Consider the following 17,568-nt stretch of genomic DNA (forward strand, 5'->3'; position numbering starts at 1 on the left):
GCTTGGCCTATCTTTGCTCTGCCATTTTACCTAAGCTGGAAGCTCTTTGGGGAAGTCAGCTCCACTTTTGTGTTTAATACTGCACCTACCACACTGTTGACAATGAATATTTTAAAAAGGGCTTTTTGCATGGCCTGCAGAGCACGTGCTAACCATGATAGAAGACCTGTATGTGGAGTCTCCCAGACTGCAGTGAGAGAACTGTGTGCATTCACTGCCACTCAAGTGATTAGGGCTGGGTCTACACAGGCAGCAGAATGAGGGGATAGAGCTGAGGGGATAGAATGAACTATACCACTTTGGTACATGTGGCAGATAGGCACCTTTGTATTAGGGATGTGCGAATCGATTCAGGTACAAATTGATTTGTACCCAAATCTAGCTGACTCATGTGATTTGGAGATCGAACAAATTGCCCTGTGGTCCATCAGCTAGATTGGGGTACAAATCGAATCGTGCCAGATTCTATTCAAATCAATTCATTTCTTATGTTCATTTTGTTTGTCATTGGACAGTCTGTAGGAAATCCAGAAGTCCCAAAGCAGCTGTGGGAGGCAGCAATCTTTAGTGGAGGACCAAGGTTGGTGGGTAAGTGAAGGAGGGTAGGGGGAGGCTGCTTAACCCTTCCCCTCTGGTGATTTTTATATTCAGAATAATCCTCCAGCTGCTTTTCTTTCACATGGGTGAAGAAATATGCAGCATGAATCTTTTTTTCTTAGAGGAAAAGCAGCAAGGAGAGAGGCAATCCTGTGTCTTTAAAAGGTTGCAAGGAAAGCATTAAACACAACCCCTCCCCCTGGTCCTCCACTAAAGACTGTAAGTTCCACTGCTATATGTGGTTTTTAAAAACAGTTAGGAGAAACATACATGGAACTGTGTCACTCATGTGCAGTTTCAGGCTGAGGTACTTTGAACAGGTGATGCCAGAAACTGACCCTGGGACCTTCTACACTCCAAGCCAGTGCTCTGCCACTGAGCCCTGATCGGATGCTGTTTGACAAAAAGAATCCGACCTTTAGTGACTGCTATCTTCCAGGAGATGCTTTCTCGGAGAGCTTTGAGACGCGCAGCTTCGGCTGCCAACTCTCTGTCTTCTGCTTCCTCTTCCATCTGGATTTCTTTCTTGAACCCGCTTTGTTTTGCATTCTGCAGAGTAGAGCAGGTCATCTTCTCATGGACCTTCAGTGTCTTCCTTCGTTCTCGTTCCTACAGGTAAAACAAATACCACTGAGACCTACCACTTTGCAATCCAAAATTACTTCATAATCAAATACATGCCACCAAAATATTGTCTTGCATCAACATGTAATTGACCCAACACATGAGCCAGTCTTGTCATGGTGTTATTGACTATACAGAAGGATAGGAACATAGGAAGCTGCCTTATACAGTCAGACCATGTATCCATCCAGCTCAGTACTGTCTATATTGAATGGTTTTCCCCAGCTGTATCTGGAAATGCCAGGGACTGAATCTGGGATCTTCTGCGTGCCAAACATGTGCTCTTCCACTGAGCTACTGCCACATTCCAGTTATGATCTGGGTTGTGGGTGATTTCCTTTTGACTCCATTGTCATGGTCGGATCACTTCCTGTTGAGGTTTACATGATAAGCAAACAATTCCCTTTCTATGGTGATGGACCTATTCAAATGGTCTGCCCTAAGAGGCTGATAGAACTTGAAAGCCCTTGGCAGGTTTCTAGTTGGCATGGCTGGTGCTCCTGCCTATATCTTAGTTGCACTGTGGGATGTTGAGATGACTTGTTCAGTAAACGTGATCACTCCTAAGGGCCCCCCGCGTCCACCAGGCAGAGTGCCCTCTGCCTGTTGGGGGAGTTGGGGCTGTGAAGTGCTTAGGGAGATGGGTTGAACACATACGCTCTATTCTTTAGTGATGGTGGCAGCAGTGAAGAAACACTGCTTCACCACCACAATTGTATCCTCATGGTGCCAACCAATAGAGCTCTTCTGAATGGCTCAGGGCCTTTCTGGCCTACCAGAAAGACATAAAGGAACCCTCGGAGGCCCACTGTGATGTGTTTGCTAAGCACATGGAGGATAATATTATACATATCCACCTCATTTTGGATGCCACTATTATGACAGTTCAGACTATGGATCCAGAGCACCATCTCGTGCTGCTATATAGGATACATTTCAGTAAGTGCAACCCAAGGATATAGGCAAACTGAAGTGCAGTCTCCACCCGTGTGCTTGACCTTTGCTCCTCACAACTCATAATACTAAGCAGGTAGGAGCTGACTGGCTGCGTTCAGGTGACAGTGAACACTTCTTTGTGAGAGGAAATGGTCCTGGATGATTCCAAGGAGGCAGTTATGAGGCTGATTCGAAAGAAGCACTCCTAAGACCAAGAAGATGGTGATATCTATTGGCTGCTTGCTAAAATTCTTTTCCCCAGCAAAGAAATTGAGTGGCTGGTTGCTGTGCAACTCCAGACACTCTTGAATGAGACTGATTATCTTGATTAATTTCAGTCTGGTTTCAGTTCTGGTTTTGACACAGAAACTGCCCTGGTTGTCCTGATGCATGAACTACATTGGCTGAAGGACAGAGGGAGTACAATCCTGTGTATTCTCCTGGACAGTTTTCCAGGCTTCAGGACTGCTGACCATGATATACCTTCTGGATAGCCTCTCTGGGCTGGGGGGCTGGGAACACTGTCTTTCAGTGGTTCTCTTCAAACATGGAAAACTGATTCCAGGGCCCTTATCCACTCCATTATTGATCCCAGACTCAGTGTACCCACTGCCTCACCTGAGTTATATGTAAAGGAGAAATAAGGTCATTGTGGTTCTGATGCTGCTCCCATAAGCACTGTGATGCCGCCCAGCCCCTGCAGCCAGCCTGGGTGTGCTTTTAAGTAGATCACAGCTCCATGCATGCATATCACTTGGATCTACTGTGGATTGTGCAGTATGTGAGCCTGTGTGTCAATGCTTCATTCCTGCAATGTGCTTCCTGATTCAGTGATATAGTACAACACTGGTAGAGGGTGGTTCTTGGCGTGGGAAGAATGTCATGAGTTCCTTGTACATACCGCTTTAGCCTTTTCGTGTTGTCTGTCTCGCAATAAGAAGATATCAATGTCTGAAGGGATTTTAAATGGGTTTCTCTCCAACAGCAAGTTATGATCAGAATCTGCAAGCAACAGGACTCAGTCAGCAGAGCAGTAGGAGAAGGCAAAGGGGTCACTGCCAAGGTACAGATGCAGTTAGTACAATGAAATATGTTTTGATCTAAGTTCACATGTATACACTTGTCACTTGACCCGTGCAACATCAAGCAATGCCCCTGCATGTGCAGAGCAGCCATCACAGAGCAGCCACCATCAGAAAGTAGAAGACTTTCTAGGATAAGAGCACCCTCAAAGTGGTTTCACTAATACTTCAAATTTCTGTCAGAGGCTCTGCCTGGGGCCATCTCCACACTAGATGATGTGTATATACCACCAGCTCTTGTTCTGATCTGCATCCTAGCCCAAAGAATTACATGAAACTCTAAATCTTTCCTAAGTGCCCATGTCAGGCCATGTTACATGTGATGCTGCTTTAGAAACATGCTAGAATGGCACCTTTGGGAGCTGCATAGTAGCCTTAGGGGGAATTTGGGGTGTGTGGAGTGGCACAGAGGTAAAGCGCTCAACACCCCCACAATCTAGGCACATTGTTAATACAGATAATATATGGGCCATTAGCAGTTTAACACAGGTAGTGTCTGAACCACAGAATTCCCACTGGCTTCTGTTGGAATATTTCACTGTTCAGATACATGTAAATACACTCCTCTCCAAGTTTTTTCTCCTATTGCTAGGTGGTTGTTCCTTCTTCCAGAGATTGTCCTTTGTGAAATTGCTAAGGTGACTGGCTTACATCCAGAACAATGGAGCATTTGTGGAAAGAGCAAGTTTGTGCTAGTGCAAGAAGCTAGCTTAATTGCATTTAAAATGGAGTTTTGCACAAAAAGCATTATTGCCCACAGCACTATAGCATTCTTGAGAAAGTGTTCCTATTGAAACAAATGAGGCATGCCGCGGCTGTGCACCCAGGGGGCGTAGCTAGGGGAGAGGGCCCCCATGTTCATTCCTTTCTCTGGCGGCCCCCCAGAGTGAGGAAGATAATGAAGAAAATAGGGAGGGAGGGAGCCGGAGGGCCCTCAAGAGCTGGGGGCCCATGTTCTTTGAACCCTTTTGCTCAATTATAGCTACGCCCCATCACCTGTTCCACAACCACAAGCGTGCTTGTGGCAGCACAACACTAGTCTGGAGCTTGTACTCCAGACTTTGTGCAACTAGCTAGCACAACAGTTTTGTACTAACCCAATATCCTCCCACAAAACACAGTTGCTCTGGATGTCAGCCACTGTTTGATTCAAGACTGGGTGAAAACACCATCAATGGGCAAGATTCAGAGGAACCAACAGTATAAAAAAAAAAGGAGTGGCTTACCTGAAGTAGAAGACCTTGTATCTAGTCCAGTGACAGATTTAGCGGAAGGAATTGTAAACACATCCCCTGTTTGTCGAGATGTAATCCTTCCCCCTGGTCCAATAAAGATCAAGCCCCACACTTAGTCATCCATATAGCAGGAATCAGAAATATTGGTTAAGGTCATAAGGAAGGGGCAGTGGCACCTGAAATGGCGGCTACAGGTGGCCCTCATTATCCGCAGCCCCAGCATCTGTGGTTTTGTGCATCCACATTCAGGAAATGGACACCTGACCTTGTTATCCATGGTTATAAAAATACTTAAAATTCACCTATCTGCAGTTCCTAGGTGACCAGAAATGACTCTCAATGTCATTTCCAGCCACCATTTTGCTAAAAAGAGCCATTTTGTGGCTCTTTCTTAAAAAACAAACAAACCCCTGTGGTTTTTTTTGTGGAAAATCAGGTGGATATGGGGGTTTGGGGAACATTACTGGACAGCTGGAGACCTGAAGAGCATGGAACGGTATGCTATTGCTCTTATTTCTGCTTCCCCCCCATTTTTCGGCCCTTTTTTAACCTCTAGGAACCTAACACCTCCCCCGCCATTCCCACTGCCTCAAGGTCTTTTTATCCCAGTTGAGAGAACAGAACCCCTGTGGATAATGAGGGCCACCTGTACGAATGCTTAAGACATAAAACGTGCCTTTTATAGTCCTGCACCTTGCAGATAATATGCATCCACCAGCCCATCCTCTTTCTATATGATTGGAAGCCATACACATACGCAGGGCTCCCTGTATGGCCTTCATGCTTACAGCCTGTACAGATATTGACTCTTTCAGAAGTTATGCTCAACATGCATAGCCAGAGGGGATTCTCACACTCTCCCCCCCCCCCCCCCGCAATGTGTTTCTCCAGAAGGAACATCTGCACCAGGGGTGTAGCAAGGTTGGAGGGGACCCAGAGACAAGATTTTAAAATGGGCCCCTCGCTGATACACACACACAAACACACTTCACAATATATAGTGCACTCACATTCATATCCCCACTATGAATACGGTGAATATCTAGTTCACGTTGAATCTAGTTTTTTTTACTCTCTGCTCCTGCCGATCTCCAAGAGACTCAACATAATTCATAGGGGGTGCAACATGGGCGGGTGGGGAGTCATGTGATGTGCCTCTGGGGGGGGGCCTTGAGGCAGTGGGGCCCCAAGAGGACTGCCTCCCCTTGCCTAATGGTAGTTACGCCCCTGATCTGCACAGCTCCTTAAGCAAGTGCTTTTGGCTGACCATCAGCTTCATCAGCCTGCTGGCAACCATGCTGACCCAGAAGCAGGGCAATTGCTGCTTAACCAATGGATGCTTCTGAACAGCCTCAAGAACTAATTACATATTACATTAAATGTGCAGTTTGACTCTTCAGGTTTGCTTGTTTTTGAAGTTAGATATCAAATGCAGGGGGAACCCAACCAGATTCAGGACCATTGGGGCGGGGGCTGTTTTCCCATTTAATTTAATTTAATTTATTTAATCTTTATACCGCCCTTCCACGGTGCTCCCCACACAAAATAGATTACACCCCCAAAGCTGCTATTAGCCCTGCAGCAGTAGCAGCCTCCACCATGGTCAATGGAAGGCAAACAACAGGTTCAGGGCACAATTTCTACAAGGTCTACGGCACAGTGGCAAATGCTAATTTCCCCCTTCCTCCTGCAGCTGTTATTGAACTTCAGAAATAAGCAAATATGCAAGGGCAATCTGCATCTTTAACAACAGATGGCTTTAAAGGGGACTTTGGAGGACAGGCCTATGTATGTTCACTCAGAATTAAGTCTCATTGTGTTCAATGAATCCACTACTCAGCGTGGGGGCCCCGCATGCAGCATTGATGTCTCCCACTCGGCAAGTGCAAGGGCACTGACACGCGGCACCATCTCAAGTGCAGGAGAAAGGAGGATGCACCAAGATTTCCTGATGCAACCCTGGCCACAACTGACCGCTACCGTAGGGGAATCCCAAGAGCATCCCCATTGCCCAGAAAGTAAGTTCCCATGTATGCACCCTGACTGTCTGGGGTAGAGGAAGAGGAAGGTGAGATGCTGGAAGACAAGATTAACTGGACTATCCTATAGTGGCAAGGATTTTTATATTTATTTATTTATTTAAAATAATTCTATACCACCCAAAACTTGCATCTCTAGGTGATTTACAATTAAAATCATTTAAAACATTTAAAACCCAATATTAAAACTATAAATCTAATTAAAAGCCTGGGTGAATAAATGTGTCTTCAGTGCCTTTTAAAAAGTTGCCAGAGATGGGGAGGCTCTTATTTCAACAAGGAGCGCATTCCAAAGTCCAGGGGCAGCAACACAGAAGGCCCATTCCCAAATAGCAGCCAAACGATTTGGCAGCAGCCACAGGCAAACCTCTCCAGATGATCTTAGCGGGCAGTGGCGCTTGTGGTAAAGAAGACATTCTCTTTAACACCCAAGTCCTAAGCTGCTTAGGGCTTTATAGGTAACAACCAGCACCTTGTATTTTTCCCGGAAACGTATCAGCAGCCAGTGTAGTTCCTTCAACAAAGGAGTAATATGGTCTCTCCTAGATAACTCAGAGACCAACCTGGCTGCCGCGTTATGAACCAAATGCAGTTTCCGGATGACGTACAAAGGCAGCCCCACATAAAGCCATCTTATTTGTTTGTTATCTCTCTTTGTAAACCACCCTGAGCCATTTTTGGAAGGGCGGTATAGAAATCAAATTAACAACAACAACAACAACAACAATAATGATAATAAATAAAGAAAGCACATTGCAGTAATTTTCAGTTTTAATCCAGAAACATACTGTGCTCCCAATATTAGGGAAACAAAGAATCAACCATTAACAGCCTAAACAAAACAACAACAACAACAACAACCATCCTACAATGCTACTCTGAGAAAAGAAGAAGCAGATTCAGGGAGGTAAGCAAGCTTTTCTATACAAAACAACAAGCCTTTTTCCTTCAAACAACTGTAACAGGAGGAGGGGAGATTTTGAGGGGCTGGTTTTTCTTTAAGGGAGAAGTGTGTGTGTGTGTGTGTGTGTGTGTGTGTGTGTGTGTGTTTGTTTCTTGCCAGGGCTAGCATTTGCCAAGGCTTGTTTGGGGGGCTCTGTGGCATTTCATTTTTGTTTCTCTCTGCCTGGAGAGGTACAGAGGCAGGAGTCAGGGCTGTAGTGAGTCACACCTGGTGGGAGGGGCCACATTCCTGTGTCGCAGTTTGAAGCCTACTCTCTATACAAGAGGTGAAGGCCCGAGAGCTTAGTCAACAGGGATAGCAAACAGGGCATTAGAGTTTTGAGGGGAAGTGTGTGGGGAAGCCGGAAATGAGTCCCCTTGTCACAAGGAGCCCAGTGGGAAGAGAAGGCAAGTACTACTCCATATTCTTGAGAAAGAAAGTTTGGACAGTTAAATAGCTGACCAATACAGCTAATTTAAATTATTAAATTTTTATACCACCCCATCCAAAGGCTCTGGGCGGTAAGACCTAAGTTTTTAATAAACAATTTCTAAATACAGCAAACAGCCAACAAAACCAGTTATGAAGATAGAAAGCCAGCAGGGGAGGGGGCACTTCCCAGTGTATTGCACAGAGTGTCGTATGTATGGGCAGAAGTCATTGGTGTGCTCGGTGCAAGGAGTTCCTGGCTCTCGGGGAACAAGTTCATTCCCTCAAGATCAAGGTGGCAGATCTGGAGAAGCTCAGAGAAGCATGCGGACAAGATCTTCAGGGATGTGGTTGAGGAATCCTGCTCCAAGGCTGATAGCTCCTCTGCTATCAGGGAGAATGAAGGTCTCGGGGAAGGAGGGCATCGGTTTGAAGAAGAGGGAAATGCTCCCTTAGAAAGGACTCCTTCTGTGTATGATGAGCCTATATCCTCTCGCACAGGGGATACTCCTCGGGGGGGGGGTCCTTGTAGTGGGTGATTCAATCATTAGAGATATAGACAGATGAGCCTGTGACACACTTGTAGATTGCACGGTGACTTGCCTGCCTGGTGCGAAGGTTGTGGACATCAAGTGGCATCTAGATAGTATGTTAGGCAGTGCTGGGGAGGAGACAGCTGTTGTGGTATATGTCGTCACTAACAATGTTGGGAAATGTAGTTGGAAGGTCCTAGAAGCCAAATTTAGGCTTATAGGTAGCATATTGAAGTCCAGGACCCCCAAGGTAGCATTCTCAGAAATGCTACCGGTTCTATGCTCAGGTAGTGAGACAGGCAGAGCTGAGGGGTCTCAATGAGTGGATGAAACGTTGGTGCCAGGAGGAGGGGTTTAGATTTTTTAGGCACTGGGATACATTTTGGGGCAAGCAAGGCCTGTACAAAAGGGACGGGCTGTACTTGAACCAAGATGGAACCAGACTGCTGGCGGTTAAAATCAAAAAGGTTGCAGAGCAGCTTTTAAAATGATGACAGGGGAATAGCTGACAGGAGCTGGGCAGCATCTGGTTCAGCAAATGTCATCCCTTACGGTGCGAGGGTGTAAACAATTCAAATAAAACAGACAGGGACAGAGTAGAATAATATTAAGAGCAGATAGAAAGCTGTGCTAGCTGGTCAAAGAGACCAAAGAGCCAAAAGAAAGATAGCAGACACTAGGTAAGAGATTCAGTGTACAGGTGCTTATATGCCAATGCCAGAAGCCTCCGAGCCAAGATGGGTGAGCTGGAGTGCTTGATTGCTAATGCAGAAATAGATATAGTGGGCATAACAAAAACATGGTGGGATAGTGAGAGCCAGTGGGACACTTTTATCCCTGGATATAAACTCTATAGAAAGGACAGGGAGGGGTGCCTTGGAGGTGGAGTAGCACTGTATGTAAAAGAAGGGATAGAATCTAACAACCTAGAAAACCTAGGAGGACCAGAGTACTCCACAGAAACTCTGTGGGTGACAATACAAAGCCTGAAAGGAAATGTGCTACTGGGGACATGCTATCGCCCTCTGGATCAGAACGCTGACAGTGACTGGGAGTCGTAGAAAGAAATCAGAGAGGTGTCATTGAGAGACAGGGCAGTAATAATGGGTGGCTTCAATTACACACACAGACGGGGTAAATTCACAGTCAGGTAATGGCAAAGAGGTCAAATTTCAAGATACACTGAATGACTGTGCCCTAGAACAGTTGGTCATGGAACCGACCAGAGTGAAGGTGACCTTGGACTTAATTCTGAGTGGCATCCAAAACCTGGTGTGTGATGTCGTCAGTGTCATGGACTCCTGAGGAAACAGTGACCATAGTGTGATCAAATGAAGCATATATGCAAGGAGAGAATCACCAAGGAAGTCTAACACAGAAACTTTGAATTGGAAACCTCTCTAAAATGAGGAGTTTGGTGAAAAGAAAACTGAAAGGGAAAATCAGGAGAGTCACCTCGCTCCAGAATGCATGGAGTTTACTTAAAACCACAATACTAGAAACCCAGTTAGAATCAGAAGTGCACCTAGGTAATTTTGGAGCCTGGACCTAAAGGCCTTTGGAGCCACCCCTGCACATTATGCATATCATGCTTGGCTGGGTGACCACACCACCCAGGACAGACTAAAGAGGATTTACGGGGGGGGGGGCGCAGGGGCAGTGGAAGCCCTGGACCTCAGCTTGGAAGTCCAGAAGTAAGAGTACCTCTGCTTAGAATGTATACCAAAAAGGAGGAAAAGTCCCAATAAGTCCAGTAGAATGCCAGCATGGCTAACAGGTAAAGTCAAAGAAGCCATAAAAGGGAAGAAGACTTCCTTCCGAAATTGGAAGGCCTGCACAAATGAAGAGAACAGAAAGGAACACAAACTCTGGCAAAAGAAAAGCAAGGTGATAATAAGGGAGATGAAAAGAGTGTATGAGGAACATTTAGCTAAAAGCATTAAGGGGAATAACAAAAAATTCTTTGAATTCATCAGGAGCAGGAAACCTGCCAGGGAGGCGGTTGGACCGTTAGACAATGAGGGAGTGAAAGGGATAATTAAGGAGGATATGGAGGTTGCAGAAAAGCTAAAGCCCTGGCCTTCCAAGGTTTGTAAAGTGGTTTTAAATGGTTTTAATCATTTTTGAATTGTTTTTATATTGTTTTTAGCATTGTGTTAGAATTGTGGGTTTTATGTCTTTTAAAAAAGTTGTTGTAAACTGCCCAGAGCCTCTGGCAGTGATTTACACAGCCAGACAGGTGTTATTGACTGGTTTGTTTTATCCAGACATCGAGTCCTTCCCAAGGACCTGAGATGGCTGAATTTTATTATCAATGTTGTTGCTGTTATTATAGATATTGTCACAAAATATAGGCTGTTCCCAGTAAAGTTGCTTTTTGTAATTGGCTGATGGTGATTTCTCTGGCCCCTATGGTGTTGAGGTGCTCTTCAAGGTGTTTTGGAACTGCACCCAGGGCGCCAATTACCACTGGGATTATTTGGGTCTTCTTCTGCCACAGCCTTTCAATTTCAATTTGTAGATCTTTGTATTTTGTGATTTTCTCTATTTCTTTTTCTTCTATCCTGCTATCCCCTGGTATTGCTATGTTGATTATTTTGACTTGTTTTTCTTTCTTCTCGACTACAGTTCTATCTGGTGTATTGTGTGGCAGATGTTTGTCTGTCTGTAGTCGGAAGTCCCATAATATTTTTGCATCTTCATTTTCTACCACTTTTTCAGTTTTATGGTCCCACCAATTTTTGGCTACAGGTAGCTTGTATTTTTTGCAGATGTTCCAGTGTATCATCCCTGCTACCTTAACATGCCATTCTTTGTAGTCAGTCTGTGCGATCTTTTTACAACAGCTGATTAGGTGGTCCACGGTTTCATCTGCTTCTTTACAAAGGTGGCACTTGCTGTTTGTTGTTGATTTTTCTACTTTTGCTCTATTTGCATTTGTTCTTATTGTTCTTCTTATTGTTGTTGTTATTTACATTTATATCCCGCTCTTCCTCCAAGGAGCTTAGAGGCGTGTACTACATACTTAGGTTTCTCCTCACAACAACCCTGTGAATTAGGTTAGGCTGAGGGAGAAGTGACTGGCCCAGAGTCACCCAGCTAGTTTCATGGCTGAATGGGGATTTGAACTCAGGTCTCCCTGGTCCTAGTCCAGCACTCTAACCACTACACCACACTGGCTCATTCAGATATGATATGATACTCTAAACTGTCTGGAAAAATTAAAAACTAGCAGATCACCAGGGCAGGCGCATAACTATCATCGGGCAAGGGGAGACAGTTGTCTCAGGGGGCCCCAGCTTGGGGGGGGGGCCCAGAGACATGTCACATGTCTCCCTCACCCCAGCTTCCTTCAATGACTGTATTTAAATTTTTTTAAAAAAAAAAAAAATTCCACCTTTGTTCCAGCTCCGGAAGCACCATATTTCCTGCCTCCCTCCGTCCCGCCCTCCACCCTTTTGCCTTGTGGTCGTGGGCTCCTCCTCTCCCCACCCATTGGCTGCTGGCGGCGCAGCATGTGATCCAGAAAGGCACATGATCAGTTCGGCTGCTGCTGCCTGGAACATGTGCCGCTGAGCAAAGAAGGAAGAGGTTGCCACTTGTAGCCCTGCGGCTACCTTAACACAAGCACAAGACATGGAGCAGCGGCAAGAGGCTCAGAGTCAGGAGGAGCCCTCAGGTTAGTTAGCTGACTGAGAGTGACACTGTGTTCTGTTCACTTCGTTCGCCCCTACAGGTGACCGTCGCCTGACCTGACTCTTTCCCCCACCTGCATGGGCATGACCTGCTTCTTCTCCCAACTTCCCCCTTCCCACCCTCAGTCCCCGCTTCTCCACCCACCCACATGGGCATGATGTCACTGGCACTTCTTCCCCCCACCCCACCCCCCCAAACCCTACACAAATGCGGCACCAAGGCACGCATGCCCCGATGGCGGCGGCAGCAGCAGTGCTCCCCGCTGCCATGTTGCTGGGGCTGGCTGGGCATGTCCCACGATTCCCCACCCCACCTGACCTCATTCTGGCCGCTTCTCTGCCCAGGTTGCTGGCCTGGGCGGCATGTCCCACTTCTCCACACCCTCCCCGCCCGACGACCGCATGGTGGTCTGCTTCTCCGCCCGCCCGCCCGTATCCTATGGCTGGGCAATGGGCATGGATGGCCCTCTTCTCCCCCCCCCTCCTCAAAACCTCCCTATGTGGTTATACATGCCGCGGCATGCGCCCTGATGGCGGCGGCGGGAGCAGTTGCTCCCTCGCACCTCGTACTTATATGGGTGGGAGATGGGGGGTGGGTGGGGGAAGAGAGTTCCCTTTTGAAACCTCCCCCAGTAAGGTGACTTCGTTGTCCTTTCCTTTCCCGGCAGGGAATGAGACCATGGTGCACCCCAGAGGTGCGCAGGCTGGGCCAGGCAGGCCGGCTGCAGAGGGAGCAAGAGGCCTACCAGCGCCCACCCGGTCTCTTCCGATGGCCCTTGGCAGCAGCAGCAGCTCATGCTTGGACTCTCCCACAGCTCTGGCTGGAGTGGGGGGCTTGGCTGGCCTTCCCCAGGTGCAGAGCAGCAGCCGAGAGGCAAGGTGAGGGAGGGCTTTAAGCTTTCCAATTTTAAAAAAAGTGTCAATGAAAATAGAAATAATAAAGCTTAATTTACTTGCCAAAGATGCATCCACAACTAATGAGATAACAAAAACAGTGATCTTACAATCAGTCAACTTTATTACAGCCAAAGACCAGCATAGGTAATAATAATACTACAGTAAAATAGATAATAGAGCCATATTGAAAGTTGCTGCAGCACAGATTCATACACGCATACAACTTGAATGAATATAACCATGTCTAAGAAGTATAAAATATTTAATATAAGATATACCAAAGGGTAAAAGCGGGATAGGTAAAAAAACCCTGTGAAATTGTGAAAACTGGAACTGCGCACCAGGAAGGGAAGCAGGATTTGTGTATTCCCATCCTGCATTGTGTGTTCGGTGTGGCCAGTCAGATATTTTGTCCAAATTGGCCTACTTATTAAAGAAGATTGGGGGTTGAAACATACAAGTCCACACATAAGATAAATAGCAGCAACAGCCACTGGAGGAATGCTGTGCTGGGGATGGATAGGGCCAGTTGCCCTCCCCCTGCTTAACCCTGGACTTGATCTGATCTAGTAAGTCATATTTCTCTTTCTTTGTTTTCATGGTTTCTTTCAAAATGTTTAAGATACAACAAAAGAAACTAAACCATAATCACTCATGACTCAGGGACTCAGTCAATCCCTGCTAACTGAGCAAAGAGGCACCTTTTTAGAGTGGCAAGTCTCTTTATATTAAGCAGGGGGAGAGCAACTGGCCCTATCCATCCCCAGTACAGCATTGTGGCTGTTGCTGGTGTTTATCTTATGTGTGGACTCATTTATTTGTGTATTACATTGATCTCCACACTATCATGCTATATATTTGTTTCATTGATATCATTTCCAATTGGTCTTGTCTTAGATGGTATATATTTTCAATTATAGATCTACTTGATTAAGTTGTTGCTTGCTTTTCATCATGTGGTTGTGCATAGTTTGATGGGGGATCTTATTATTTCTTGTTGGTTTGATTTCTCAGATCCCAGTATGCTTTACTTCTCATCCTGATTCAGTACAAGGCAACTTTCTGCGTTACTATGAAATTTTTCTTTATTGTGAACTCTGAGGGAGCCATTTTAATTAATTTAGTTAGTTATTTAATTGTAATTCTGCTCAAAACTATTCAGCCTCATTAAAGATTTCTTTATTTCATGAGCTGAGCTTCAGATTATGCTTTTACTCAAGAGTCAATTGTTTGAAGAGTGCAGCTAATATGTTCACTTGCAAACATGATAATATTCCAGGACCATGATAGTGATTTATCTATGGGTTAATCTTGCAGAGATGTTACAAACTGCTGAACTTGTGAAAGACAGCAGTGTGCCGAACTTGACTGCTGAAGGCGAGAATAAAATGAGTGAGTTTTAATTACATCTATATAGCTCATGATATCTTTGAATCTATCTAGCTAAGCAGCATAGGTACTCTCACCTCTAATGTTTCTAGTGTGTTTTAGGCATTAAAAGTAGCACAAAGACATAATATTCAGTGTATGTCAGTGACTATATATTGTGACGTATGCATGTGTGTATTCAGTGAAAAATGTATTTCCAGGCAGGCAGCATACTTATTTTGCAATATCAGACTTAACTCCTTGGGAGCCTGGGGTGCGGAGTACTTTGGCCAGAAGTCCAGGGGAAAGGGAGACTCTGCACTCTTCCTATTTCACTTGCACTAGAAATGGAAACTCCAAGTGCCAGCCATTACAGTCTTACACGAAAAAAGATGAGTGGTGCTCAAAAACGTGGGTTGAAGAAAGCAAGGTTAGAGAACGAGGCCAAGCTACCAAAGATCACGTCATTTCCCACGAAGACCAGCCAAGGCACTTCATTGGAGGAAGATAAGGTGACTCAGACTGCAGAAACAGCAACAGTGAGTGCAATCTGCCATGGCTCAAGTCCTGCAGAGAAGGAACAAGGTGAACATGCAGCAGATATGACAGCACAGCAGTCAATACCTACTGAGCAAGGTGAAGACGTCCAAATGAGAGGACATGAAGGAGAGACAAGAGAACATGTTGGCAAGGAATTTAATGTGGATTTGATCTTAAAAAAAATTCCTACTGACAAAGAACTCTACAGTGAACCTCTTAGTACAGATGAAAAGACCTTCATTATTTCAAATGGGCCATGCCAACCACCAGGTCCATTTCCACAGCACAGCCAGTCAAACAGGCTTTTTTCTCAGGACAGAGAGAGAGGATGGGTGAGAGGAGTTTGTGATTGGCATAATCTGAAAAGGAAGATAGATGTCCACGAAGGTGCTGTTGACCATCAGGAGTGTAGCACTATTCTGGATCATTGGCGGCTGAACAAAACTGTGTCAGCAGAAGCTGCGATTAGGAAAGAGGCAAACTTCTGGAGGCAAGTACTTGATAGAATCATCAATGTCACACTGACCCTGGCTACGTCCAACCTGGCATCTGGAGGTCACAGGGAAGATGTGAGCTCAGGTGGAAATTGTGGCAACTTTCTCTTCATCATCACCTTAATTGAAAAATATGATCCTGTATTGCAAGAGTTGCTAAATATTCCAGAGTGACAAACAAAGTACCTGAGCCCTGCTATTCAAAATGAACTGATTGATATACTCTCAGAAAGCGTCAAGGAAGAAATAATAAAGGATGCCAACAGAGCTGCATTTTTCTCTGTCATCAGAGACACAATGCAGGATGCTGGCAAGACAGATCAGCTCAGCCAGGTAGTCCGCTTCGTTTCTGTTGAGACCAATGAAAAGGATCAGCCAGTTGAAATAAAAATACATGAAACATTCTTGGGCTTTCTGGTGGTGGAGGATCAGGCTGCATCTGGCTTCACACAGACTATTTTGAATGCTATGGAAAGCAATAAACTGGACCTCCTAAAATTGCGAGGCCAAGGTTACGATGGAGCTGCAACCATGAGTGGTGTCTACAGTGGTGTGCAAGTTAGAATTCAGGCTTTACAGCCAAAGGCAACTTACGTTCATTGTGCTGCTCACAACTTGAACCTAGTCTTGAATGATGCAATGTCCAGTGTTCCAGAGGTAAGGAACTTCTTTGGAGTTGTGGAAAGAATATACATCTTCTTTGCACATAGCATCAAACGCTGGCATACACTAGCTCACTTAACATCTGGATCAAAAACCACACTGAAGAAACTGTCCGGCCAGATGGTCTTCACGTCATGAGGCATTAGTAGCCCTTCAGTGCCGCTTCACAGATATCTTCAAAGTGCTTACTGAAATAATTCTCCTAAGCAAGCAGAAAGATGAAATCTCAGAAGCCAAAGCTCTGAAATCCAAAATGGGGCAGTTCCAGTTTGTCTTCCTTACTGTGCTGCTATTTAAGATTTTAGGACCTGTTAGTACTGTTTCAGTGATGCTACAGTCCTCAGAAACCTACCTCAGCAAAGCAGCAACCTATCTCCGAACCATTCACACTAATTTGCAAGAGAACAAAAATGAGTATGACTCCCTCCGTGAAACTGCAGCAAAAATGTCAGAAAAGTGGGGAGTATCCCAAGTGTTTAAGGAGCAATGCGTGGGAAAGGTGAAGCGGTTTCATGATGAGCTATGTGAGGATCAAAGACTAACAAATGCAGAGGACCGTTTTAGAGTATATGTGTTCCTCTGTGTGCTGGATATAGCTTCCTCACAACTGAAACAACGCTTTGAGGGCCTACATGAAATTGTTACTATCTTCAGTGCTCTTCACCCATCAACAATGACATCAACAACTGATGAGGACTTAATTGAAGTAGGAGAACTTTTGGTCAGTAAATATGACACGGACTTGACTACCTCTCTTCCAAGACACTTGCTACAGTTTAGAAATTTATTGAAAGAAGACATTTAAAAAACAAACAAACAAACCAACAACTATAAAGGAAGTTGCTGAACTGCTCATGATTGACAATTGTGGCCTTTGCATCAGTTACCCTGATATCTGCACAGCATATATGCTTTTCCTGACCCTACCCATAACAGTGGCATCTACTGAGAGATCATTCTCAAAACTGAAGCTCATCAAGAACTATATGAGGAATTCCATGTCTCAGGAAAGACTCAATGGCCTTGCTCTGCTATCCATTGAAAATGAAAGAGCAAAGAAACTGGATATACAAAAGATAATAGACAACTTTGCTGAACTGAAAGCACGAAAGAAGCCATTGCATTAAGTTCTGGATGGTGGGTGTGAGATATCATAGTATACAGGTAGTGGTGAGATATCATAGTTGGGATATGTGCAATGTGAAGTTCTTCACTGATACTGTTGTAATAGTTCTGTTATGTATACCTTGTAACTGTTGGGATGTGTGCAATTGTTAAAGTTCTTCATTGATACTTTTTTAATAGTTGGTTCTGTTATTTGCACCTTGTAACTTTTGTTGGGATGTGTGCAATGATTACTGTTCTTCATTGATACTGTTTTTAGTTGGGTCTGTTGTTATGCACACCTTGTAACTGTAGTTGGGATATGTGCAATGATTAAAGTTCTTCTGTTGTATTAGTTGGTTTTGCTGTGCTGTTATTTACACCTTTTA

The 17,568-nt window shown here is 45.0% G+C and overlaps 2 protein-coding genes across 5 annotated transcripts in view; one reads left to right on the top strand and one right to left on the bottom strand.

The window, feature by feature from the left end:
• CFAP100 (cilia and flagella associated protein 100) overlaps positions 1–17,568 on the bottom strand; it is a 56,915-nt gene that overhangs the window by 31,496 nt on the left and 7,851 nt on the right. For all 3 annotated transcript variants that reach the window (XM_053295786.1, XM_053295788.1, XM_053295787.1), the window contains 3 exons: positions 4,466–4,558; positions 3,059–3,159; positions 1,014–1,206 (listed from right to left, as the gene is read on the bottom strand). In XM_053295786.1, the coding sequence (XP_053151761.1) occupies positions 1,014–1,206; positions 3,059–3,159; positions 4,466–4,558 (387 nt within the window). The remainder of the gene's footprint in view (positions 1–1,013; positions 1,207–3,058; positions 3,160–4,465; positions 4,559–17,568) is intronic.
• On the top strand, positions 12,610–17,534 carry LOC128344845 (uncharacterized). 2 transcript variants are annotated; one of them, XM_053295789.1, is made up of 2 exons: positions 12,610–12,992; positions 14,328–17,534. In XM_053295789.1, the coding sequence occupies exon 2, from the start codon at positions 14,726–14,728 to the stop codon at positions 15,584–15,586; it is 861 nt and encodes a 286-aa protein (XP_053151764.1). In that variant the 5' UTR covers positions 12,610–12,992; positions 14,328–14,725; the 3' UTR covers positions 15,587–17,534. The 2 variants fall into 2 exon arrangements, with proteins under 2 accessions (XP_053151764.1, XP_053151766.1); XM_053295791.1 differs by lacking the exon at positions 12,610–12,992 and having other exon boundaries at positions 13,808–14,402; positions 14,630–17,534.

The sequence above is a fragment of the Hemicordylus capensis genome, chromosome 2, assembly GCF_027244095.1.
Source record: "Hemicordylus capensis ecotype Gifberg chromosome 2, rHemCap1.1.pri, whole genome shotgun sequence".
Lineage (NCBI taxonomy): Eukaryota > Metazoa > Chordata > Lepidosauria > Squamata > Cordylidae > Hemicordylus > Hemicordylus capensis.

Excerpts from the sequence above, each read along its gene's own strand:
- LOC128344845 (XM_053295789.1), top strand. The coding sequence starts at position 14,726 with ATGGAAACTCCAAGTGCCAGCCATTACAGTCTTACACGAAAAAAGATG.